A 21,100-nucleotide genomic window follows, 5' to 3' on the forward strand; every position below is an offset into this window, starting at 1 on the left:
TAAGAAAGTGTAAATTGTTTTACCTACACACCATTAAATACTGTCTGTGAAACCACCCTACAAACTGGATTGGATCTTTCATCAGACCTGCAAAAATGAGAAAAGGAATTTCATAGAATCACAGAATGGTTTGGCTTGAAGAGACCTTAAAACTCATCTTATTTCACCCCCTGCCATGACAAGGACACCTTCCACTATCCCAGGCTGCTCCAAGTCCTGTCCAGCCTGGTCTTGGACACTTCCAGGGATCGAGGGGCAGCCACAGCTTCTCTGGGCACCCTGTGCCAGGGCCTCAGCATCCTCAAAGGGAAGAACTCCTTCCCAATATTCCATTTAACCCCACCCTCTGGCAGTGGGGAGCCATTCTCCCTTGTCTCTTCTGATTGACTGGAGCAGAAAAATGCAGAAAAGATGAATTATCTAAATAAGTTCTATTTCTACTTCATATTGTTAAATTTACCTTCCCCACTAAAATGTTTCCACCGTTATGAATTCCACTGAAAAATGATTACAGGATTATCTTTTTCCAATTAATCAAAAAAGAAAACCTCAGTGAAATCAATACACAAGACATCAGACTGTGATGAATAGAATATTCTAAACTGGATTTATTGTTCCCAGACATTAATGTAATACATAAACACGTTAAAAGAGGGGATATAGTAACAAGCAACCCAGTAACAGAAAAAAAGCAAGTCATTGAAATTTTTGTTCTGTACTTACACATGAAAATGTCCCCAAAAAGTTAAGTAGTTGTCAGTCAACATAGCAAGGATTTCAGATATTAAAAAAAATAATGCCAAAAACTTGTCAATGAGTTTGTCATAACCAAAATGTTTCATTTGTTGTTTTTTTTTAATTTTAAAATTATTTTTAGGCTAAAAAAGAATAACCATTACCTCATGCAGTATACAAAGGCTTTAAAATAAATGCATTAATGCAAATGAAAGACTGACTCCTGAGGCTTTTTTTTTAAATTAAAAAAACACTAAAAAAACCTCAAAGAGTTTCAGAAAATTAATTCCAACTAGTTTTCTTAGCATTGAAAAATCAACCTATAACCTCCTTGCACCCCAGAAATTTATTGTTACCTCTTTCAGTTCACGTGTGCTTGTAGCAGGTCTTAGATTTACCAGCATTTCAAATGAAATTAAGTGCAAAAACGTTTTCTTAGTGTTTTCCAATTATTGAGGCAAGTAGTTGGGGAGGGAAAAAAAAATAAAGACAAAAGAATGAGGGTAGCAGGATATCACCTGCACATACACCAGATGGAAGAGAAGGCAAATCTGAAATACATGGAAAGGGAGATGGGAGAGGAGCACCGAGAAAAAAAAAAAAATAACAGCAAAGATCAACAGCTGAACTTTAAACCAAAGCCCTTGAAGTCCACTCAGCAGATCAGCAGTCACTGAAATAAAGCGTGTTTATGAGCATGGCTGGCGAGCTGGGCTCTGGGGGAGCTGGAATTGTGACAATAGTCCCAATTCCAGCTGACTGCCTGACAATGCTGGGAATGCCAGTGCTGCTCCAACAGCTGCACCACGTCCTGGCCAAGCCACACAGAGACCAAAGATCATCAAACGAGGAGCTCCTGATGCCAACAACGGGGTCACGAGCACAGAGCAGCAGCTTCTATAGTCAACAACGTAATAATATATGGCAAACGAGAGACTGAGTTAGCAAAATGTGGTATAAAAAAGTATAAAAGTTGTTTTTAAAAACTTCCTCAAAATGTCGATAGAATACGATGTGTGTGGAAATGCCATGAACCACAGAAGGAAAAGCCTAAGCCTTAATGTTCAGGAGAGCAGAGGAACCTCTCTGGCCACATCACCCTTTGTAAAGTAGGAGGGGGAGTTTTTGGTGTCTTTTGTTGTTTTTACCTTAAACATCAGTTTAATCCAAAAACCACATTTGAGTGTACATTTTCTGAGGCTTCAGAAGATGCCCTCCCCACCCTGTTCAAAAAGAAAAAGAATAAAGGTGAGATAGAAATGTCTAAACACAAGGTCCCTTTGGAGTCCACCATCCAAGGGTGGCCATCCAGGAGCAGGGTCATCTTCCCCGATCTTGATGTTTCTTTGTTTTTATCTTTTTCTTTTTGTCCTCTGTTTTGGGTTTCAGGGCGCAGACGCACGCGGACACTCCGGCAATCGCTTTGGGCAAGTCCGTCCCTTTGCACCACTTATTCTTCTCCTTATCATAGACCTGGACTGTCTTGGAGAAGACAGCTTCCTCCCAGCTGTAACCTCCCAGGATGTAAATCTTGCCTTCCCAAACCGCCACCCCCGACTCGCTGTTGGCCTGCAGCAGAGGGGCCACCCGGGTCCACTGGTTGCACTGGGGGCTGTAGGACTCCACGCTGAGGATGTCGAACCGAGCCATGGTCTCGATGTTGTCGTCGCTGCCGCCGATGGAGTAGATGTTGTCCTGCAGGGTGCACATGCTGTGCCAGCCCCTGGCCGTGATCATGGGCCTCTTCTCCTCCCACACGTCGGTGCGGTAGTCGTAGCACAGCAGGTTCTTTCTGTAGGGGCCGATCTGGTAATCGTGGCCTCCCGAAATGTACACGAATTCCTTGTAGACCGTGCCGGCGTGGCCGTAGGTAAACCTGGGGCAGGCAGACAGCAACAATCCTTATTGGATTTTATCAAGACACACAAGTGTAAGAAACAACCTCCACTCTCTTTTAAAAATTTGTAAGTTTAATAAAAAAATAAAAAATAGACAATTAGGAGACAGAAAGGGCAAATGTTCCAGCTGGGGAACATTTCAATTTCTCTTCTCTTTCAATCACTGTGTTTTAAGGATTGCTGTTTTACATATTCAATAGATATGAAAACATTATTTTCTGTTTCAAGTATTCCCAATCATCTTATTTGATAGATTTATTTGTGAGTGGCTCCACTCTGTCTGGTAAAATGGGTCTTGGCTGTTTTTATTTTGATTAAAAAAACTCAGAAACTCAGCAGCCTTCATATAGGGCCACAAGGTGACACCTCCTCCCCCATACTTTTTGGTCAGCTCAGATGTCACAAGAAGAAAAAAACCTAGTCTTTACACTATTCACACTATGTCACAATCAGAAAATACATTCATCACCTTTCTAAACTCTATTAACAAAATACAATACAGTACAATTATACATACAGTATTCGTTCTAATATTTGCAAAAAGCCAACTTTATAACATTTATAACACATTTACAACACAAGCATGCAGCAGGGACTGTGCTGAAGAAGCAAATAAACAATAACTGAAGGCAGAAGAATCCCTGATCTGGCAGTTACCCGGTAACTCCTCTCATTCCCAGGGCCTCACCCTGCACTGCAGAGTGCACAGCCTGACAACCACTTTTAAATCAGCCTTTCCATAGCTGGTCGCTACAGAGCACTAAGGCATGACAGTCACTTTTTAATGCATCCTCTAGAGTGTGTCACACAACAGAAATAGCCCATCCTGCTCTACTGGCATGACCTTCACTCCCGTTTTTCTGCTCCAGTGCTTGGCTCTCAGCAGTCTGAGAGGGCCAGAGAGGGAAAAAATCCACATCTTAGTAAGAGTTTCCGTGACAGAAAGGGGAAATAATCATGACACCTCTCAGACTTACCAGTAGGGATAAACCAAGAGAAACCAAGAAGAAAACTGCTGCTGCCTTGCCCTTGCACAGCTTCAGGATCACTGGTCACATTCCTTACCCACAGGCGCTCTCTGGCTGGTTCACCTGCAGCCCCAACACAGGCAGTGTCCTTTCCATGAGCCACCTGTCTGCTCTACCACCACTGCCCTACAGGTGGGAACTTCTTTGGTCACCCCAGGGCAAGGCAGCAGATCATCACAGTCCAGTCCATCACAGATCATAATGGAGTAAGAGAAAATGAGATGGTGGAAGCAACACCATGTGTGCTGCATCCACAGGGCAGAGGGAAACCCCATTTGATCATCTATAACAAAGCCACTACAAACCTAAATCTCCAGACTGTTCTTCCCTTCACAGTAGGCTATCCCTGACCAAAACCCCTTTGAGCTCTCAGAAGTGGACAGCCAAGGTGATGCAGCATCAGCAGCTTTGAACATATCGTTCCTACATGTCTTTTTTTTCCTCTTTTGGGGGAGTCAAAAGCTGCAGCACCAGCCACAGCAAATTGGTTCTCACAAGGAACCTGAACGATTCAATACCCACAGGGCACAGAGCAATGTACTCATCACGTTGCACTCACGAGCCTCTACCACCATCCTTTGTAGTCAGGCACTCGAGACAAGGCATCCTCCGCGGCAGACAAACCTCTGCTAGCACTGCTTTAGCCTTTGAACCGTGCCTGAACATGCTGCAGCTCCGTGTGGAGAGAACCCTGAGCTGTTTTTATTTCGCAGGCTAATGGTTTCTCTGAGCCACGCAAATGCTATCGGAACATCTTCCCTACACCTGAGTGCCAAGGGAAAATGATGGACTAGAAAAGAAACCCCACGTTTACCCTGAAAGCACAACGCTTCTGAGATGAGCTAAAAGGTGGTTATTATTCTAGATGCCTACTGAAACCTCTGATCCCTGTCTGAATGAGGTATTTTAATATTTTCCTGCTACAAGGAGCAGAAAAATCCCTGACACACTTGGATAATGATGAGTGACCAGGACAGTCTGTTGAACTATGGGGGCTGGAGCACCAGCCCTGGAGATCTTGCAGAGGTGACTTCACAGCTGTTCTGCTTCTTCTGGCCTCTCAGGGAAAAGACAGGAAGAAAAAAATGACAGAATTTTGGTAAAGTTATGGACTTTATCCAAAAAGCCAACTCAGAATTTCCACAGCTCTCAATGTGCCTCATGATGAAGCAGTTAATTCAGGCTCAGTGCTTCTGGTGGACACGATGTACCTTGAGCACATGAAGCCCTGGTTTTCACCCCTGGCAGAAATACCACAGCAGGTGAAGTGCCCAGAGATGCTGCTCCACTTGTCTGAGGTCTCCTACAGACAAAAACCAGGACTGTCCATCTCCAGTGGTTCCTGGGCTGCTTGTCAGAGCCTGTGCTTCTCTACACACACAGCAATGGGTTCACAAAATGCTCAGTCTGGGGATGGGATGGACTGCTGGAGTTCAGTTCATTTCAAACTGCAGCAGACTTGAAACCCACATGAAACCAAGCTGCCTGGAGGCTGTGCTGTAGCAGGGAGTTTGGAGGAGCCAGGAGGGAGGACAGTGCAAGGACATCAAATCCACCCCAGCATTACTGCACTGCTGATGGCAATCACACTGCATTCACCATTCAAGAAAAAAATGACCCTCAGTTAATAAAAACTTGCATGGCCTTTGGAGAAGTAGGTTAAATATTCTCCTACTCTGGAGGAATTCTGTACAGGTAAGCAAGCAGTAGCCATTGTCTCTCAAGCACAAGGCATGGAGCTCAGCACAGGCAGCTGCAGAAAAAACACTGATCTGGTTCTTCTGCCTCAGTCAATGGCTGTGTCCAGGGAACAGCAACAGCTGAGAGAGTGGTTTGACAGAAATAATCAGATCTGAAGCACCAAATCCACCATCAATTTGTTATTGTCCAGTATAGGACAATTACCCACTGAAGTGCACCAGAGGTGTTTCACTCTGCCTCACTTCTGAAAGCTCATCTGAAATAGCATCACTTTCATAGGAACTGCATGAAACAGATGCTACATTGAAACCAATCAATACAAATCCTTTCTACAAGGCCTGTGATTGAGAGAGGGGCATTTCTAAATGGGCAACAGAAGGGGCACATCAATAGAGTGGGTCCAGACATCCTCCAACAAAAAGCATTGAGAGTTTTGGCAGTGTTATCTGCAAGAGTGGCCAGAAAAAAGCAGAGGCATTAAGAGAAAGGAGATGTCAGTTTAACATCTGCTGGAGCCTGGTGCTGATTTTCAATGCCTTAACCCAGATAGAGTGCTGAAAAATTAGTTCCTGACCCAGTAACACCATTCGAATGCTAGAAAACCTACCATTTACTGTCCAAGCCAGAAGAACACATAACTCACTAAACTTTGGGAATCCCCTACTCCAACCAAAGTCCAGGTGAGTTGTGGTTGCTCTGAATCTCTCTGTCCACCTGTTGTAGCCCTGCGAGACCGTTCATGACCCAACCGGCAGAGCAGATACCATCTCTCCCCAACCTGTCCCAACACAGCTCCTCACACAACAGCTTTCAGTTGTTCTGCCAAACTTTAACCTAGGGCCACTCAATTAATTTCACTGCTGTCTGCAGCAGACCTTTTCATGGTCTGTTCAGGGTGAGAACACACTGCCCCACCTCCTGCTCTGCCAAGCTCGTCAGCCACCGCTGCTCCCTGCCGGGCTAGAAACTATGACAGAAACTGCTCTCAGTTTCTGGGAAAAGGGGCAAAAAAATATAGGACCTCTCTGAAGAAAGGGAAAGGTATCCCACAACCAAAGTCAGGCAAAATGAATTCCCTTGTAGCAGGCTTGGAGCAGGTCCACCCTTCAGACAACTTGGCTGAAGTTTTCCTTGCGAAGCATCTGCCCCGAGAGGCTGTTTGCTTCTCCAGCAAGACAGCCTCAGTTCAGTCAAAACAGCTCAGCTCCTTCCAAGAGAGTGCTTAAGGAAAACAACGTGTTGTTTTGACCATATAGGGTGGGAAGGAGACTGGGGTAAGAGGAGATAAAGGAGAGCCTGTAAAGCTCTTCCTTAGAGGAGCCAGACTGTGAACAGCAGCGTGGACGCAGGATTTGGTGCTGGTGTGTGTGCTCAAGGACACAACACTGCCTTTCCCCTGCATACATAGCAAGCTCTAACCCATGGGAAGCAACAAAACAAACCCATTTTCTGGATGTTTGGCATAGAAGCTTTAACAAACAACCTCTGAGAGTCCCACCCCACACAGCTCCAGTGGAACAAGGCAAGCCCACACCCCAGAATGACCTCAACATGAGCCTGGTCACTCCAGGGAACAGGATTCCAGGCAGTTGCTGGCTTGGGACAGTCAGGAATGGCACCAAAAAGCCTGCTTCTGGTGGTCACACTCCCAGGAGGACCAAAACACCTGCACATGTTCTCTTCAGAGGGGAGAAGACACAAAAACACAGGAAAAGAGATGGCTTTGTTGGGATACATGGCCTGTCAGGAAACAGAGGACTAGAGCTTCTGGTTTTCTCTATGAAAAAAGTCTTGCTGCTAGAATAGGGCTGGGGGAGATGTTGAGTGAAACAGGAACTTAAATCTGAGGAACAAAACTTAAATTTGAGGAACAAAACCATGTGGTGAGCGGGAAAAAAGAGATCAGCTGAGGAGTGAGCTGAAGGGAAGACTGGAGCAGCCAGCAGGAACTGTAGCTAGAATGCTTTTAGTCCTGAATGCATCACAGAATCCTCTCTTGTCCTTCCTCCACTGCCAGTAAATCACAGACTCACGGGGATGGGGCAGCCACAGCTTCTCTGGCCAACCTGTACATCACCATCTCACAGCAAAGAATTTTCTTCTGATATCTGATCTAACCCTGCCCTCTGCCTGTGGGAAGCCATTCCCCCTCGTCCTGGCACTCCAGGCCCTTGTAAAGTCTCTCTCCATCTTTCCTGTGAGCTGCCTTCAGGCACTGGAGTGCCACAGTTAGGTCACCCTGAAGCTTCTCTTTTCCAGATTGAACAATCCCAATTCTCTCAGCCTTTCCTCTTAGGAGAGGTTCCATCCCTCTGATCATCCTGGTGCCTCCTCTGGACTTGCTCCAACAGCTCCACCTGAAGTCCCTCAAGGAAAGGCTGCCCAGACCCTTTTCAGCAGCCCCAAATCTGCACTGCTCACCCAGCTCAAACAGTGGACCTGTGTCAGAAAGGTTCCTGTTGCTCACCTCTGAGCCTGGCCTTTTGCAACCTGCATAAAGTTATTTTTGCCTCATTCCTTATGTGCAGAAACATGCAAAACAATTCACTGCCCAGCACCAAATGGGAAAAAAAGGGCAGAAAAGACAAAAAATCCAAAAGTGTCAAGAGTCCACTAAGAATTAACTAAAAACATTTAAATGTGCAAAGCAGCAGCTGCGTGGAAAAGTGGGAAGCTGTCTAGTTCACCACACAGCTGAGCTGACACAGGGACAGAGCAACAGGAAGAGAGGATGACAAATCAGTTATTTGGATGCAGGAATAATTCATCCCACTCCCTGCAGTGTAAGAGGGGTCTGTCCCCTAAGGGGGGACTTTTGCCTTACCCAAGCAGGTCAGCCAGGCAATCTAATAAAAAATTAACACCCACAAGTCAAAGTTCACTTTAAATGCTGCAGCTGCAGAATTCCCAAAGCCAGCACATAGGTAAGCAGTTGGAATATGCAGACAAACTGCCCCTTTGGGAGCCTGAGTGGATTAAGCCAACTGTGTGAACTTCTCCAGGATCATTTATGAGTAAAAATATCCATACAGGATACACCCCACAGGTGACCCCAGTTAACAGAAGGATTTAGGACCTGAAGATACTCTCTTACACAGCTTCCCAGGAAGGGCTGTGGTGTTTAGCCCCAACTGCTGGATCTGCCTGTGTGAGCAGAAATAAAACAGCATCCTGCTTGTGAAGAGCACTCGAGCCCAGCTGTTAGCCTGGATCAGCCTTGCATGGCAGCACCTGCCCAAAATAGAATTGGGCAACAGGCTTCTGTGCCTTCACTGGCTGCCTCTGGCTCTGCAGCTCTGCAGCTCAGGGACCAGGGAAAAACCCTGGACTCTCCAACCAGACTGCAGGAACCTGCTCTGTGATGCCATCAGGAAAGCCAGCACTGCTGCTGAGGATTCAGACATCATGGAAACACCAGCCAGACAGCCACTGTCCCTGTGAGTCCCACAAATGAGAAACATCACAAAATCTGAGTCACTGCCAGCAAATGAAATGCAGTCCTGCTGTCCTTCCAAAGTCACTGCTGTGACGTTGATTCGAGACACAGCAATGTCCTCTCTGTTACCACAAGAGCTGCAGGGCTTAAACATCTCAAAAGCAGAACCAGCCAAGTTTTAACTCAGACAGAGGGAGAGAGCTCACGTTTGTCAGGGTACTTCCAACACAGGTAAAAGTGTTTAGCTGTGACAGCCAACCTGAGCAGCCAAACACAAAGAAACACCCCACAAGGAAAACCATCACACCAAGGTGACAAAGTAAGGCCAAAGAAATGACAACCCCCTTTGACCAAGATGTGGAAAGTGCTTCTGAAAGCATTCAACTCCAAGTGGCCTCAGGAAAAGCTTTGTAAGAACTGTAGAATGAAATTATCAGAGCTCTCCCTCCCATCCTCCAGATGCACCTTGGGCTGAAAATTAAAACCTCACTGACACAAGGCACACAGTGGTTTTACATCCCCTTCCCTCCCTTCCAGGGTTCCCATTCATCAGCTAAAGTCACACAAGCTCCCTTTACTACCTCTCCAAACACAGGGGATCTTCCAAACAGCTCAGTTACCTGGGCAGTCCTGCTATGTAGGTCCAGGAGTCCTTCTGAGGGCTGTAGGTCTCAACTGAAGACAGGGCCCCGTTCTCATTCCTGCCACCAACAGCCACCAGCATGTCAGTGATCGCTCCCAGGTAGAAATCTACTCGTCGCTGTCTCATGGAGGCAATCTGGCAAAGAAAATAACCTGCTGGCATCTTCCAGTGCCTGGTAAGCAAGGGACTGAAGGGCTATCCATGTGTGAGGATGGGGAAGTTGTTCTTTCCCCTTTAGTTGGAAGGAGAGGTTCTGGGTTTGACCATTATGTCCATACAACACTTGTTTTTCTGCAGTAGCATCCTTATTCAAACAAGGGGAAAACAGGAAATGTCTAAGAGACAGGTCACTCTAAATGTTTGTGTTTATAGGAACTCCTTCCCAAATTCTGCAAGAAACAGGTATTGGAATCACTGAAAACAACAAGTGAACCATCCAGGATGACTGATTCACTGAGGAATCATGGTTGGTTCATATAAAAACCATAACTGGTCCATATGGGAACCAGGATTGGTCCATATAGGAACAAGGAGTGCCTGACACAGTGACCCACACTGATGAAAGGTTTTGTGGCAGAACTGGGAGCCAAGGGCTTGTTCTAAAGGACATTTAGCACAGAGACACTTGACAATTGTCAGAGACATTTCCTTTTTACATCACACCCATTTTTGACTTATATGTACTACTGCTTGAGGAATATGAACCAAGCAATCCCCTCTAAGTCCATTCCAGCACCATTCCCAGAAACAATCTAGAGAATCGCAGGTGGATGCTGATCAGGAATTTCTCAGCTGAGATGCCCAAATCCCAAATGACGCTGAGTATCTGCCCCAAACTCTTTTGCTCTTTGTGTAATTTAAGTATTCCCACAAAGGACTCAAGTAAGTTAAGTTAAGCTCCAGCTTAACTAACTTGACTTTTCCTTTGGAAGCGCTGCCATGTTGACTATTCTAACAAGCCCTTTCCTTCCACCAGCAAAGGAGAAAAACCCCTCTAAACGTAAACAACTTTGAACAGAGAAATAATACAGCTCAAGCCTCACCTTTATCCACTGGTTACAGCGGGGATCATACCTATATAGGAGATTTGACGCCGCATCCCCTCCATTGTCCCGGGAAAAGCTGCCCCCGGCTATGAAGATGAATCCTCCCAAGACGGCCACGCAGTGATGACTCCTCCTGGCCGGCAAGGGCGTTTCTGCCACCCACTGTCCCTTGGCAGTGTCCAGGAAACAGGTGTCATCGCAGAGCTCCAGGCAGCGCTCCGACACCTCCCCACCCACGAAGAGCAGCCGCTCCTCGCAGGTGCGCAGCGCCGTGCGCTTGGTCTGCAGCACCGGCTGCGCCGTCACGTTGTTGTGGTAGTTGACAGCCTCCTCGATGAAACCCTCACAGTTGGCTTCCTTGGGCAGCAGCGAGCACACGGCCGGTTTCACCCGGTGCAGGAGGTCGCTCTTGGGGATCAAAGGGAAGTGGATGTTGTCCAGCACTTGGTAAGCCTCGTTCTCCCGCTCCGGGTACTGTGTCAGCCACTGCAGGGCAGCCTGCAGGAGGTCGTGCTCGCACTCCTGCTGCACGTCGCTGCTGTCCAGGTACTGGCACAGCTTCTGCAAGGAGATGTTCTGCAGGAAGTCCGGGGTGAAGGAGAGCGTGCCGAAGTTCTGCAGGATGAAGGAGTCGATGTAGGAGTCGAGGCGTTTCAGGTTGTAGATGGAGGCCAGCTCCTGCAGGTACAGGTAGTTCTCCTCGCTGACTTCATTCTCCAGGTACTCGCAGCAGAAGTCGACCACCTTCCAGATCTGCAGCAGGTGAGCCGTCTCCAGCACGTAGTCGATGTTCCCTCCGTCCAGAGACAGCTCGCTGCCGTACAGGAAATCCACCACGGCCTTGAGGCCGATGTAGGAGGCTCCGAAAAGCTCCACCTCCTTCTGGTGGGCCTCCCTCATGCCGATGGTGAACATGGAGTTGAAGTAGTCGCTGCACACGGCCAGGAGGTTCCTGTGGGCCGGGACTCGCTGCTCGTCCACCACCAGCACTATGTCACAGAAGAGGCCTCGGTGCCTCTGCTCATTCAGGCTCTGCAGAACCAGGCTGGAGTGGTCATCCCACCTGTACACCTGGGAAACAAAACCAGTGTCAGGCAGGTGGCACCTCCACCAAGATCAGCTCCAGAGTGTTATGTCTTTTCCCCACTAAGTGCAGCCGTACCTAAGTCAGAGACAGCTTTTTTGTCTTGCATGTTTGCATTTGTAATAAATTCTGACATGAAGTAGTTGGCAAGTGACACAGTACGAGCCTGAGCTCCTCACCTTCGCTTTGAAAGGCCTATGGAAACTTTTACTGCTTCCTACTCCCCTTCTTTTATAATTCACTCTTCCTTCCCCCACAGCACTGCATTGAAACCTCCTCCCTGATGAGTTATGCAGGCACAATTTTCTGAAACTCTTCCACTCATTGTCTCGGAGACATCTTGCTGACATTTCCTTTCTTCTTTGTCCCCCAAATGACTCCTTACAGAGTTCTCCCAGATAAGCTGCTCACAGAGCATTTGGAGTGGGAGACACACAGGCAGCAGTTCTCTGAATTTTCATTCAGCCCATGTATTGTTTGGGTTACTTCTTGCTTGACAGCTACCCCCTCTTAAATCTTTCCAGAACTCTGCATTTCTAAGCTTGTTAGGGTAAAATCCCTCTCTTTCTTCCCACATTATTCCAGGCACACACACTGCACTCAGAAGTAATAGCTGTTTATTTATGTGCAAAGCCACACATGTGGAGAACTGATTCCCACAAGGCTTTTCCTCCCTTCCAGAAGCTGAGGTGGGTTTTGTTTAAATGAATAGGAGCAGATATTTTTCTTTTAAAGAAAAGAGAAAATGCCTTTAGGACACATCCATGAAGTGCCCTCCTGGGATCCCTCTGGTCCCCACATTCCAACCAGCAGCTCTGGACGTGTCACTGAGCTTTTGAGGCGACCAGCATTTGCCTCTTTTCTCACAGACTCACATCACCAGCCTCAGGATGAGTCAAGATGGAAACATCCTGTGAGCCCTCAAATGTCCTGTAGAACATGAACTGAGCACTGCTGGTCACTCCAGAATGTCAAATGGAAGTTTTAGGACCACCCTGAGGAGGAATTAAATGTGTGAGGGCACAGACAGGTACCTTGTGATGTCTCTTAATAAAAGCTGGGTTAAGGTAAATGCAAATACCAAATACTTTAATTACCAAATGCTACCCAGGCAGAGCCTGTGAGAACTTGTAAGAGGAGAGAAAAGGAGTGGAATGGAAGCACATCCCTGTATCCTACCCAAGGCAGCTCTGGACACTCCTGCCTGTCTGAGTTTTGCCCTGTCCTAACCCCCCAGGCTGCATCCCCAGAGGTGACACCTGAACAGGTCACAGGGTGACCTGAGGTCCCTTCAAGCCTCCCAGACACTCCCCCTTCCCTTCCCCCACCAAACTGTGGTTTCTCCTAGAAATCCTAATGAGCTCTGGCTCTCCTGGCTGCCCCAGCAGAGAGCACACCACCACAGCAGCCTGGAAAAGCCATTACTGGGCTGGTTAAACCACAGTGGGACATTTGTTTGATTCTTAGAGCCAAAAGGGCTTTTTGAGACCCAAATTAACAACCAAATGTGCTCCTCCTAGTGTGACATCCCAGCAGATTCTCTTTATTTCCTTATGTGCTTCTCTAAACAATGGAGCCCAAGCTGCCAAAAATCCTGCTGTTGGAATGGCTCTGAACATTCAAGTGTGCAGAGTTAAACCAGTCTAAGGGAAAAGGCTTCAATAATTAAAAGGTTTCTGGATCAAAACTCTTTAATTTGCCTTATACTCATCACACCTCTGAACTTAAAAAGGGATCTATGGCATAGACAACAAAGTGGGATAAACTGAAGAATAAAACTGTCAGAGATCTGTAACAAAAAAAAAAAAAAAAAAAAAAAAAAAAAGGTTTAAGGACTTTAAAGCTTTTTATCTGCATTTTCCTGAGGTTGAGAAAAGCTGATATTGTACAGGGAGGGGGAGAAGAATAAATATGGCAAAGGATAAACCACACTTCTGTGGCAGCTGTAGCCAGGGGTAGTTGATGGTGGCAGATGAACAGACAAGGAATAACAACTTGCAGCACCCTCTCCTGAATCTGACTCACAGGGGAGAGGATTGAACCAAATCCTTGGACTGAACCAACCCCATCCTCCCTCCCTCTCTCTCTCTCATCCCTGGGAACTGGCTGATCATTTCTCTCTAATATTCCCTAATGCCACCATCACGCATAACAAGATTACAGCGGAATATAAGATTTGCCAGAGATCCCTCCGTGCTGAGCTGGATGTTGAGTCAGCAGCGTAATCCTGCCCTCAGATACGCCTGGCAACTCACACTCCTGAAAATCCCTGTTGCCATGTGGAGCTGCTGCTGCTGCTCCTCCAGGAACCAGGCACCAACCCCTTCCACACTGGGAATACAGCAACATATTTCAGCCACTCTGAGAGTTCATTGGTTCAGGGAGTAAGATACAGTAGGAGCTGAGAGCTGCACATTTCAAAAGCAAGGCTGATTTCATGCTGAACTTGAACATCTTTCTCAAGCTATTTATATTCTGTAGAACAGCCTCAGCATCATCCAGCGACTCTTAAGTTTAACAGATAGTGACAGCTGCCGTCTAAGCAAGCAAATAAAACAATGCTGTCAAGTTAATTAATTTTTAATGTGATGAATTATCATTACATTCAGACTAAACCATTTAAGTGGCAGACAGGATCAGCACTGGGGGAAAGATTATATTGGTAGGGATGCATTTAAAAATTAATCCTATTTATCTCCCATCAATTGTGTTAGAGCAGAATTTCAGCTTCTCTCGGATTCAAAAATCTAATTTCCCTCAGACTGTTAATGCAGCACTGCTGCTCATCAGTGGTTCAAAAGAAAATGAGATCTGGCTCATTCAGCTCTGGTAAGGCAGATGAAGGCACTGAAAAGTTTCTCTTTTCCAGTTTTTTTTTCTGGCATTACAAGATACCTGTTCTGCAGTTCCTGTAACCACAGCCCAAGAGCAGCCTGCACTGGCATGAAACAAAGTGAACATAATAATTGCAGCTGTTATTAACATCTTATAAATCATCCTGAGGACCTGCATAAAGAGCTGCCTGAGATGGATTTCCGTGAATTCACAAATAAAAACAATGTATTTGTGCAGACAGAGATTTGACACAGAGAAAATGAACCCCACTAACCTAAGAAAGCAACTCAGGTTCTGTGAGTTCACTGGGCTCACCACAGTTTGCAGCATCAAGACTCCCACATTGTCCAAAACCAAGACTGAATCTAAGGAGCAACCCCAGCTTTGCTTTTGCAACGAGCTCGGATTTTTTTTCGAGATGGATCAGCATAAAAAACAAACACACCACATTTCATAACTGAATTCTTAGTATACAGAAACTGCAATGATGTGGGTTTCTAAGTTATGACTCACGACGAGCAGATGAGATGCCCATTTGCTGCTGCTTTTCCTTTTTTTTTCCCTTTAATCACTAGGCAGCAACTTCTACCAAAAATACTCGAGCAGGTAAAAACCACCATTTCCATCCCTCTTTTCTACAATCTCCCAACACTCACATTCCCCCAAAGCAGCCCCTCTACCCCCACCACCCTTCCGTAGCCCCCAACACTCACATGCCCCAAACCAGCCCCTCTACCCCCACCACCCTTCCATAGCCGGATTTTTTTTTTGGGGAGGAGAGGCGACACAAACCGTACGAACCTTGGAGGATTCACTTATCTTGTGCGGGCGGCAGATCCTGCTCTGCCGGGTCCCCTCCATGACCGCCGCCTCCTGCAACAAAAGGGAACAGGGGGATGTTGAGCGGCTCTGCGGCCCCTCCTGAGCTCACCCGGCTCTGGGGCCGGGCGGGGAGAGAAGCGATTCCCACACCGCACCTTGGGGATGTCCGGCTTAAAAATATTTTTATTTTTTTTTTTTCCGTCCTCGGTGCTGTTCCCCGCTGTTGCCAAAGGCCGGTTGTGTCAACAAGTAGCCGGTACCGGATTTAGGGATGTTTTACCGGGGCCGGCCGGAGCTCCCCGGCCGCGGTCACCGACCGGCCCCGGCCCCATTCCGGCCGCGGGGATAAAAAACACGGGGAAAACAAAGCGGTGACAAATTCCTGGAGGATGCAGCCGCCCCCTCACCCCGTTCCCGGGGCAGGAAATGCCGGCGGGGCGGGACCGGAGCGGGGCGGGAGCGGAGCGGGGCCGGGGCGGCGGGGGAGGCGCCGGGGCGGGGCGGGGCGGGAACACCCGCGGGAGGGGAGCGGGGACGGGCAGGGGATGCTCGGACACATCCCGGGGGATCGGGGCTGTTCCCTGCCTCAAGATGCTCGGACACATCCCGGGAGCTCAGGGCTGTTCCCTGCCCCAGGATGGACGGACAGCACCGGGAGATCGGGGCTATTCTCTGCCCCAGGATGCTCGGACACATCCCGGGAGATGGAGGCTGTTCCCTGCCCCGGGATGGACGGACAGCACCGGGAGATCGGGGCTATTCTCTGCCCCAGGATGCTCGGACACATCCCAGGAGCTGGGGGCTGCTCCCTGCCCCGGGATGGACGGACAGCACATCCCGGGAGCTCGGGGCTGCTCCCTGCCCTGAGATGCACAGACAGGATCCCTCGGGGCTGTTCCTGCCCAGGGATGCACGGACAGGAGCCCTCGGGGCTGTTCTCTGGCCCGGGATACACGGACAGGAGCCCTCGGGGCTGTTCCCTGGCCCGGGATACACGGACAGGAGCCCTCGGGGCTGTTCCCTGGCCCGGGATACACCGACAGGACCCCTCGGGGCTGTTCCCTGGCCCGGGATACACGGACAGGACCCCTCGGGGCTGTTCCCTGGCCCGGGATGCACGGACAGGACCCCTCGGGGCTGTTCCCTGGCCCGGGATACACGGACAGGAGCCCTCGGGGCTGTCCCTGCCGGGTCAGGGATGGTGCTGGCAGGGCCTGAGGCAGATGTGGGTACCCCTGCCTGAGGCATTGGCTGCAGGGAAGGCGGTGTTTGGTTTGGACAGAGATGATTTACTGTCATTAACTGTGCAGTGGGTGCGGGAGGTGCAGCCAGAAACCCCATCACCATCTCCTCTTGTTTACCTGGCACGACACTACCTGACCTCGGAAATTCACCTCCCCAGTGGGGCTCTCCCTCATTCATTACAACCCAGGAGGCTTAAAATTAGGAACCCACCTTGAGCAGCAGGCTGAAAGTTCCCTGCCTCAGGGGGGAATCAGAAGCAAAGACACTCCACAGACCCACAGGGTCCAGTTTCAGTGCAATGGTCCCCCCACAAGGCTCCAAGGGAAAAGCCCTTTGCTAAGGCAGCATTCCTGGGAATCCTGCACAGGTTATCCCCGGGACAGCAGAAGGCTGGCTCTGTGTCCATCTGCTCTCACCAAGGACAGCCCAGCTTGGACACATGTCCCAGGTGGTGTCGGGGCTGCCGAGGCTGGCAGAGGATGATGTGCACAGTGTGTGACACCAGGGGAAGGTGCCACAGCTGTCTGGTGCCAGCACCTCCCCCTGCCCCAGCCTCTGCAGCCTCCCCCACTGCAGGCTCTGGCTCCAGGCTGGGGCAGCAGCACCCAGCCAGCTCCTGGGACAGCCCAGGGAACCAGAGGGGATGACGGGCTTGGACTCATCTATTGATTATGGAGTCTGGAGATGGAAAGTGTTTTGGCCAGCTTTGATCTCTCCTGCAGCCCTGACCATGAGGAGCTGGGTAAAGACCCTCAACTGTCTGAGTGAAATCCCACTTTGCTGCCAGCCCCAATGATAAATGTGACCTGAAAACTGACAACCCCAATGCCAACTGTGACCTGCAAATTGACAACACCAATGGTAAATGTGACCTGTAAATTGACAACACCAATGCCAACTGTGATCTGGAAATTGACAACCTCAATGCTGTGATTTGAAAACTGACAGCCCCAATTCTAACTGTGACCTGAAAACTGCCAACCCCAATGCCAACTGTGTCCTGTAAATTGACAACCCCAATGGTAAATGTGATTTGAACATTGACAACCCCAATTCTAACTGTGACCTGAAAATCGACCGCCTCAATGCTGTGTCCTGTAAATTGACAACCCCAATGCTAACTGTGATCTGAAAACTGACAACACCAATGCCAATTGTGACCTGAAAATTGACAACCTCAATGCTGTGTCCTGTAAATTGACAACAGCAATGCTAACTGTGATCTGAAAATTGAGAACCCCAATACCAACTGTGATCTGGAAACTGACAACCCCAATGGTAAATGTGACTTGAAAACTGACAACCCCAATGCCAACCATGACCCAAAAATTGACAACCCCAATGGTAAATGTGACCTGAAAACTGACAACCCCAATGCCAACCATGACCCAAAAATTGACAACCCCAATGGTAAATGTGACCTGAAAATTGACAACACCAATGCCAACTGTGTCCTGTAAATTGACAACCCCAATGCCAACCATGACCCAAAAATTGACAACCCCAATGGTAAATGTGATCTGAAAATTGACAACCCCAATGCCAACTGTGACCTGCAAACTGACAACCCCAATGCTCAATGTGACCTGGAAATTCAAGGCAGCCTCTTCCTGAAGGAGAGCATTGTTCTCTCCATTCCTTTCTCTGCCTCTGCACAGAAAAGACAGGGATGGAGAAGCAGGACTGGGGACAGGTATATTGAAAGATTGGACAAGAAGCAAAAAGTGGGGGAGATGGCAAAGAGACACAGGGACAAGGCACTTGCAGGGGGGTATTTTAAGATAAAGACAATGCTCCTGGGGGCACATGGCTGTGCAGAGTCATCCTGTTTGCTCCCTTCGAATAATCTGAAACCCTTCCTGAACCTCATGGTACAGTCTAGACAGCTGAAGGTCACTCCAGACTCCCAGGATTTCATGCCTGCTGGAGATTTTTTTTTTTTTTTAGGAAGTCCATAAAGTCCTCACTTTCTCTTGTGCTTTCTCTCCAAGGACTCCTGTGACATGGACAGGAATTTCTGCCAAGCCAGTGGCATCTTCCTGACAGGATGCAAATCCCCGTGTTCTGGAGGTCTCAGAATTGCCATATGAAAAGCAAATCAGAGCTCAACAAAGTCAAAATAAATAAGTAATTTCCTCACTGCAGTTACAGCCTGATGAAATTGAGCACAACACTTATCTCTTCATGCATTAAAAAAAAAAAAAAAATCCATAAAAAGGTGAGAAAGACAAGGAAAAGAAGCAAAGAGAAGAGGTTTGGTTCCACAAGGAAAATATGCATTTCTGATGTTTGCATCTGTCACTAAAAAATGTGAGGCCTGAAGTCCCTAATTAAGAGAATTAATGCTCCAGCCACCAGGCCACAGAGACCTGCTCAAGGATGAGGTTCTCTCCTCCCAAGGGAATGACATTGGAGTCACCCACCTCTGCCCTAGGGAACATCAGGAGCTGAGGATCAGGGATGGAAGGGGCAAGGACAAGGACAAGGAGAAGCAGCAGTGTTACAGGTATAAACAGCAGCAAGTGCCAATAGATGATTAAAGCAGACTACAAAAAAAAATACATTTATGAGCAGATAAAGGCTTTTGAAAAAATGAAAGTGTTCCTAAAAACAAAGAAAATCTATATAAAAATCTATATAAACCCAGAAGTACTGAAGTGTGATTATATTATCATCTAGAGCCTACAGACACTGAGAGTGATTCACCCAGTGTCCTACACTTGTACCGAGTTCAGAAATGTTCCCCTGTTCGCTGTGAGCTCATGGGCTCCCAGAGGCGCTGCAGCAGTGCCCTGCAGGGCCCTGGAGCTCCGGGAGCCCCACATCACCCGGGGATGGGGATGCAGCTGCAGGAGCTGCGGGCAGGGCTGGCCCCTGGGGCCACTAAAGGCTCCCTGACACTCAGGGCTGGCTCCTGTCCCTGGATGAGGTAATGAGGCTCCTGCTGCCCAGCCACGGCCAGCACTGATGTGAATCAAGCAATCATCACCCTCTGTGAACTTTAACAGAAACAAAATGTGATACTTTTTATCAAGGAATGTCGCTTTTATTAAATCGCAAACCCAGCCCCGCGGGTATTGGGTACAAACCCTCTAAAACGCTTTAAGGACTGGTTTGTAAAACCTCCAGTGCTTGGGCATGACATCACCTGGCGCTGTTTATTCCCAGGCGGGTCCTGCAGAGCAGAGACCTGTCTGGATTTCTGCGGAGGGCAGGGATGGCCCCAGCCCTTTATTTCTGCGGGAGGCAGGGATGGCTCCAGCCCTTCATTTCTGCGGGAGGCAGGGATGGCTCAGCCCCCTATCTCTGTGGAGGGCAGAGATGGCTCAGCCCTCTGTTTCTGCGGGGGGCAGAGATGGCTCAGCCCTCTATTTCTGCGGGGGGCAGGGATGGCTCCAGCCCCCTGTTTCTGCGGGAGGCAGGGATGGCTCCAGCCCTCTGTTTCTGCGGGAGGCAGGGATGGCTCAGCCCTCTGTTTCTGCGGGGGGCAGGGATGGCTCCAGCCCCCTGTTTCTGCGGGAGGCAGGGATGGCTCCAGCCCTCTGTTTCTGCGGGAGGCAGGGATGGCTCAGCCCTCTGTTTCTGCGGGGGGCAGGGATGGCTCCAGCCCCCTGTTTCTGCGGGAGGCAGGGATGGCTCAGCCCGCACCGCCCGGGCCGCGGTGACTCTCAGGGATGCGGGACCGTTCCTGGGCAGCGCCGGGAGCCCGGCAGGGGGAGATCGCTGCCTGGGAACGGGCGAGCCGCTCGCACAGACACGGACAGACACAGGGACACACACAGGGACAGACAGACACACGGATAGACAGACACACGGACACACCTGGCCCAGCAGTGCCTGTCAGGACTGAGCATCACCCCCCAAAGTGACCCCACAGCCGCCGTTCGAGGCCGGGGCCGCCCCCAGCGCTGGGGGTGCGGGTGATGCTCAGCCCCCTCAGCCCCGCGGCCCCGACCCCCATCCCCGCCCCTGTTTGTTGTTTCCCCGCTCACCTGCCCCTCTCCGCGCTACCTGCCGTGCTCCCGGCCCGGCCCGCGGCCCCTCCGCGCCTCCTGCTCCATCCCGGCCTCTGCCTCCTTCTCCTTCCTCCTGCCGGCCTTTAGCGCCTGCCGAACCATCGGGGGGCTGCCCACAGAGCGGCGGAGGGCGGTAAAACCATCCCCGCGGCGGGTCCGGGCCGGGCCGGGCCCCCGCAGCCCCCGCCGCCGGTGGGTTATCGCATCTATTGCATCACCGCGGTCCCCCCGCGCCGGGAGGGGCCGGGGCAGGGCCGGGCCGGGCAGAGCCATTGGCGGCGGCGGCGGCGGGGGCGGGACGGCGGCGGGTCCAGGGCTCGGCTGGGCTCGGCTCGGCTCCGCTCGGCTCGGCTCCGCTCGGCTCGGCTCCGCTCGGCTCCCTCGGCTCGGCTCGGCTCGGCTCGGCTCGGCTCCGCTCGGCTCGGCTCGGCTCGGCTCGGCTCGGCCCGGCTCGGCTCGGCTCGGCTCGGCTCGGCTCGGCTCCGCTCGGCCCGGCTCGGCTCGGCCCGGCTCGGCTCGGCCCGGCTCGGCCCGGCTCGGCTCGGCTCGGCTCGGCTCGGCTCGGCTCGGCTCGGCTCCGCTCGGCTCGGCTCCGCTCGGCTCGGCCCGGC

General features: G+C 49.8%; 1 protein-coding gene across 1 annotated transcript; it reads right to left on the reverse strand.

Annotated features, from left to right (window-relative positions):
- Positions 1-596: 596 nt before the first annotated feature.
- Positions 597-20,499, reverse strand: KLHL36 (kelch like family member 36). Its single transcript, XM_083870035.1, has 5 exons — positions 20,466-20,499; positions 15,208-15,279; positions 10,485-11,558; positions 9,419-9,576; positions 597-2,611 (listed from the first exon to the last, which is right to left on the reverse strand). The coding sequence occupies exons 2-5, from the start codon at positions 15,265-15,267 to the stop codon at positions 2,056-2,058; spliced, it is 1,848 nt and encodes a 615-aa protein (XP_083726161.1). The 5' UTR covers positions 15,268-15,279; positions 20,466-20,499; the 3' UTR covers positions 597-2,055.
- Between the last annotated feature and the right edge of the window lie 601 nt (positions 20,500-21,100).

The sequence above is a fragment of the Zosterops lateralis genome, assembly GCF_965231275.1.
Source record: "Zosterops lateralis genome assembly, chromosome: 12".
NCBI lineage: Eukaryota > Metazoa > Chordata > Aves > Passeriformes > Zosteropidae > Zosterops > Zosterops lateralis.

What these genes read in the sequence shown, in the direction of transcription:
- KLHL36 (XM_083870035.1), bottom strand. Translation starts at nt 15,267, where the DNA reads ATGGAGGGGACCCGGCAGAGCAGGATCTGCCGCCCGCACAAGATAAGT. An exon ending in AGATAAGTGAATCCTCCAAG is followed by an intron (nt 11,559 to 15,207) that starts GTTCGTACGGTT and finishes TTTGTTTCCCAG; the next exon opens with GTGTACAGGTGGGATGACCA. An exon ending in GCTGTAACCAGTGGATAAAG is followed by an intron (nt 9,577 to 10,484) that starts GTGAGGCTTGAG and finishes TTTCTTTGCCAG; the next exon opens with ATTGCCTCCATGAGACAGCG.